The sequence below is a fragment of the Gordionus sp. m RMFG-2023 genome, chromosome 5 (genome assembly GCF_954871325.1).
Source record: "Gordionus sp. m RMFG-2023 chromosome 5, tfGorSpeb1-WG-v2, whole genome shotgun sequence".
Lineage (NCBI taxonomy): Eukaryota > Metazoa > Nematomorpha > Gordioida > Chordodea > Parachordodidae > Gordionus > Gordionus sp. m RMFG-2023.
The window spans coordinates 5,247,474-5,252,804 of record NC_088779.1 but is presented as its reverse complement, the minus strand read 5'-3'; the positions used below and the strand labels follow the sequence as shown (position 1 = coordinate 5,252,804).

The following is a 5,331-nucleotide window of genomic DNA, read 5'->3' as shown; positions in this document are numbered from 1 at the left end:
GTCCTTATTGTATAGTATATTAATAAATTTATTAAAATATTATTACCTATACTAAAAAATTGACAATATTTAACTTTCGAAATAAAACAAGATATTATCTATAAAATGGAAGTATAAAAGCCAGAAAATGGGAAGAGAAAAAAATATGGTTATACGAAAAAAAATTTCAAAAGTAATTTTCATGAATTGAAAGAAATTTTTACCTAGAATCCTCCACTTTTAAAGGAAGGCAGGGTTTAGAATCAGCCAAAATATCAGGGTTAAGGGTCCAGGATAACATCCCTACCTTAGACGCAATGCAGACCCAATTATTCCATTCATAAGTTCGAATATGATGAAGCAAAAAATTTTAATGAGCATTATACGTAAATACTCTAAATTATTTCGGAGTAATAAATGTTAATAGTCGTATAATACATATATTTAATATTTATTTTGGATTTAAAAAATTTAATATTAGACAAATCGAATGCTATAAATCTAATGAATGATATCATAGCTTAAATGAGAAATCTATAATTTTTTTAGGTGTAAATTTTTTTTTATTTATAGTCCAACTCTAAATTTTAGAGGTGCATAAAATTTTAAAGGCTTTCACAGTGACTTTCCCAAAATTTATTTTTCTCACACTTGAAGGCGACCGACGAAAAAAACGTATTATCATACTAAATCACAATTGAATGAAGTTTTGGGTTTATTAAAATATACTTTTAATTATTAATGGCATTAGATCATGTAAAGGTTAAAAGATATTTTAAAAAAATCTATTATTATCTTAAATATTTTAAAACATCAAAAATAATTACATATTAAAATATAGTCCTATACCTTTATAGGTCTACAGTGGTTAACAAATCGGCTCACTAGTTGCTTTTTATTTGTTTAACCCTCCCGCCAATTTATCTATAAATTATGTTTATCCCGCCACCGGGTCAATGTATAAAAATTATTTTTAGCTTGATCTGGTTTTTTGTTTATTTATTCTAATTTATTTTTAATTAAATTTATAAAATATGCAATATTATGAAACATCAAAGAAAAATGTTTCAAATTCAGAAGCCTATTATTTTAAAAATTATTTTTTAACCCGTCCACCACCCACCCAATGTTTAAAATAACTGATAAAGTTCGCCCACACCCGCTTGTTGCAGACCTCCACCATCCATGTCGACTATTTAATAAAAAAAATTAATATTTCTAGGAGTGCCGATCCACAAATTTTCAACCGATCCGAAAATCTAACTAACTTTCACGAATGATTAAATGTATTTTGAGCCTTGAAATTTAGCCAATAGAAGCCCAAACCTTTCTATCATAAGTAGGTAAAATAAATAAACTTGATTAATTTACTTTTGACAAACCATTTTTAAAAAATGGCGAAATCGAGCAGTTTAACAACACTATCTGAATGCTAACTTGTTAAATATTTTAAAATCTTGCAGATAATATAACATCAAACAGTGCAAAATTTTAATTATTCTTTTTTAAGTATTAAGAGCAAATAAATTTTGTTTTAGTTCCTTTCATTAATTTATTAATATGAAATTATTTATAGAATAAAAAAAATATACATAATTAAATTCTATATATACAATCATAAAATGACCATTTAAAAAAATACCGGTCTTATTCGATATTTTTTTAAATATCGGTGCCAATCCGATATTTAATATCGGCACACCTCTAAATATTTTTCTAAAAAATGATTTAACAGACATAGTTTCACAACACATCTTGCACTTTATTTTTAAATTGTTAATAGATTATTGGAGCCAAAATTTTGTCTTAACCTTGGAATATCTATATGCATTCGTTAATACTTATTTTGATAATATTTATCATGAAACAATTTAAATATTTATACATTTTAAACTACATTTTATAACATCCAATCTAATAAAAAAAATATATAAATAGAGCAACATTTTTTAAAATTATTATGGAATAATTAGCAAGATGTTGACCATAAATTGTTTTGCTGCACCGATCTTGCTTCAGAGGTTATATTTGAGAAGGAAATAGTCTGAAAATTGTTTAATGTTCACATACTTTCCTTTATAGTACATTTTAATTGATGTATTTTCCTCAACTTAAATCTAGCCTAATTTTTACAAATATTAACTATAAAATAGGCCTAAAATGGGTTTTTGCTTGGTAGGACACCCAAGAATTAATATAAACTATATAATGATAAATTACTCATTCTAAAAAAAATGGAGAGAAAAGCAGAATGTATTTGCAAATTTTGTTACTTGATTATTTTATAAAAAAAAGGTTTGCTGGCATTCTAAGGGGAAACCCCAGCATAATTATCAGTAGATGAGCCCCTGTATAATTCACATGCACTCAATTTGGGTAGGTCCTAAACCAACATGCAAAATTAGATATAAAAAAACATTCATAAAATTTTTAACATATTTAAAAAATGAAGGTAATGCTACATGTGATGTCACAATTCAAGAATTCGAATGGACTCTTTTGATTTATGTCAGGTATTCTAGGGTTTAAGTATAAATACATTATAGCTTTTTATATCAATTCATCATATTCATCTAGTGGCAAGCAATAAAATTCTATAAATGATATTATATTTTCATCATGTTTAATCATATATTGCCAGGACAAGCATCCTTTTTTGTCCATTCTCAGTGATATTTTTGAGGAATAATTAATAGCTTTGAGTGCTGGTTTAAGTAATGAGTGCTTGAATCTTTTTAAAATATTTTATGACCAATAATAGTAAATTTTATATACCTACTATTTTGCCTTTCTTTACAAGAAAAATATTCAATGCAAGAAGAATCTTTTGGAAAATCAATCTAAATTATTTATAAAATTGATTTAGATTATAATGGATTATTTACATAAATTGATCCTAAATCTCCATATGTGGCTATTCTAAAATTTGGAATAGTTGGAGATATAAGTATCTCTAAAACATCACATGAATTATCAATCTCATTAAATATTTCTTTAAGGGCCTCAGATTTGAATATAATTTTATTAACTATATCAATGTTTAGAAAATCATACTCCATGACATCTTCATATTCTTGTGTTTTAATTGAGCAATCAGTCGTAACACCATTTTCTTCGAGTAACAATATTAATGGATGTCCATGTTCTTTATAGTATACTTTCAAGTGAACTTTGTTACTAAAAGATTGATTTAATGCTGTTGGAGAATATGTAACATTATTGCTGAATATTTGCAAACAATCCTAATTTATAATTTACATAAAATTGCAAATGAATATCTTACAATGAATATATTCAAATTTATTTTAAATTTTATATCTTCTTTATAGGAATAATCATTAAAAATTTCTTTCTGTAGGTAGGAATTAGCTTGCAAGCAATGGGAATCTTCAACAGTTATTTTTATTCCCTGGTCAGTGGCATGAAAGTTAGCTGACTACATTCAAAATGGGGTTATGCTAATATCAATGTAATTAACTTCTTTAAATTGAACAGCTTTTAGTATATTCGATATATATTTTACATTGTCTGTAGAAGCATAAAATATATAATTTTTACTGTCATCTGCTGTGTTCATTTATTAGCACTTTTTAAAACTAAAAATTGACAACCTTTCACAAATCGTTAAATTTTGATGGTGTCAAGATATATGATAAGTTAAAAAAAATAAAATTATTGTTTTTACGTATAATATAACGAATATAAAATAACAATTATAAATAAATGAAATTGAATACCTACAAATTTTTTAATCCTTTAATATCGAAAATACAAATATGAATATATAGAAATATTATATATATATATCTACTTCATAAAAGTAAAAACATTATAAGCATGAATATCCATAAATATTAAAATAAATATCCCACAATCCAAATAAAATTTCGCAATAAAAATATTTTTACTGAAAAATTAATTTTTTAAGCAAGCTATTGGGGAAGGTCTTGATGTAGCATTAGCTCAATTTATTATATAGCATACAAATATTTTCAGTCTTATACATTCATACATTTGAAAAGTATGTTGCATTTTTCCGATTTTTACTTTTTTAAAAAATGATAATTAAGTTTTTAAATAATTCTTCAAAATATTTTAAATCGAGTTTTTTGCGTAAATATTCAGTCTATGATCCACCTGAAAGTTGGTATGAATCACTTGGGATCTACAAAGATGATAAACCCGTTTTTAATCAACCTATAAATGTTCAAATAAAATCATATGATTTTGCTGTTTTAGAAAATTTTCAATCATCTTTACATAGGATATCAAAATCTCTAAACATTAAAATAAAAGATGCTCATGGAACTCCTGCAAATACTACAAAAATAACCACATTTAAAAAACGTAGTAAAATACCTGAAAATAGCTACATGCTAAATATGTATCAAAGAAATATTATTTTTGAAAATCTTTCTGCTTTGCAATTTCCCATTGTATATGAAATTTTTAATACTATTTTGCCAGAAGGTGTTAAAATATCATTTAAATATTACCAGGAATCTGATATTAATTATCTTTATATAACTGATAGTGAACTTAAAACCTTAAAAGATGGTCTTGAAATCATGAATAAAGAGGAACAAGATAAAATAAGTGAAAGTATTCAAAAAAAGAGGGTAAAAGAAGAGGCAAAAATACTAAAAGGGTTGTCAAATATTATGGGATAGTTTTTAACTTTAATATACATATATTTAAATTATCAACAAAATTTAATAAATATTAGCTCTTGGCATTGCTTATATTGTCTCAATCAATGAATTCTACTCTGGATGGAAAATTGGAAAGTTTTATTGAAATGGAAAGTCAGAAACAAAGATTTCAACAATTAATTCATGATGTTAATGATCAATGCTGGGATTTATGTTATAAAGATAGGCAGCCTGGGTCAAGTTTAGATAATAAAACTGAAAGATGTCTTGGTCATTGTGTTGAAAGATTTATTGATACCACAAATTTTGTTGTTAAACGTCTTCAAGATGTAGGAGAAGCAACATTGGCTAAAGAAAATATTGATTTTTGACATTCATTATAATTATAAATATTAAGATTGTAAATAAAAATAAAGTTTGGCTCATAATAAATAAATAAGCAAAATTAATATTTACTTTCACATTATTATTTTGCATTATAATCCAGAATTATTGTGTAGGGAGGGAAGATCAGACCTTATGTGGATTTTCTTACCATTAAATTTACTGGAAGGCATTGCATTTTAGTTTTATTTTATCTTTTTAAAAATTAGTAACATAAATTTTTTATAATTAATATAGATAATATTTGGTTTCCTTCAAATTATATTATAAAACTGCAATTTTTAAATAGAGAAAAAAATTTTCCCTCTCCATCACT

General features: G+C 24.9%; 1 protein-coding gene across 1 annotated transcript; it reads right to left on the bottom strand.

Annotated features, from left to right (window-relative positions):
- Positions 1-2,264: 2,264 nt before the first annotated feature.
- On the bottom strand, positions 2,265-3,595 carry LOC135929501 (cell cycle checkpoint protein RAD1-like). The gene is made up of 5 exons (XM_065466109.1): positions 3,458-3,595; positions 3,263-3,415; positions 2,865-3,221; positions 2,755-2,819; positions 2,265-2,710 (listed from the first exon to the last, which is right to left on the bottom strand). Exons 1-5 carry the CDS (start codon positions 3,554-3,556, stop codon positions 2,530-2,532), a joined length of 855 nt encoding a protein of 284 aa, XP_065322181.1. The 5' UTR covers positions 3,557-3,595; the 3' UTR covers positions 2,265-2,529.
- Positions 3,596-5,331: the final 1,736 nt, after the last annotated feature.

Excerpts from the sequence above, each read along its gene's own strand:
- LOC135929501 (XM_065466109.1), bottom strand. The coding sequence starts at position 3,556 with ATGAACACAGCAGATGACAGTAAAAATTATATATTTTATGCTTCTACA. Across the intron at positions 3,416-3,457 it reads AAGCTGTTCAATTTAAAGAA|TCAGCTAACTTTCATGCCAC; the intron begins GTTAATTACATT and ends TTTTGAATGTAG. Across the intron at positions 3,222-3,262 it reads TAAATTTGAATATATTCATT|GATTGTTTGCAAATATTCAG; the intron begins GTAAGATATTCA and ends ATTATAAATTAG.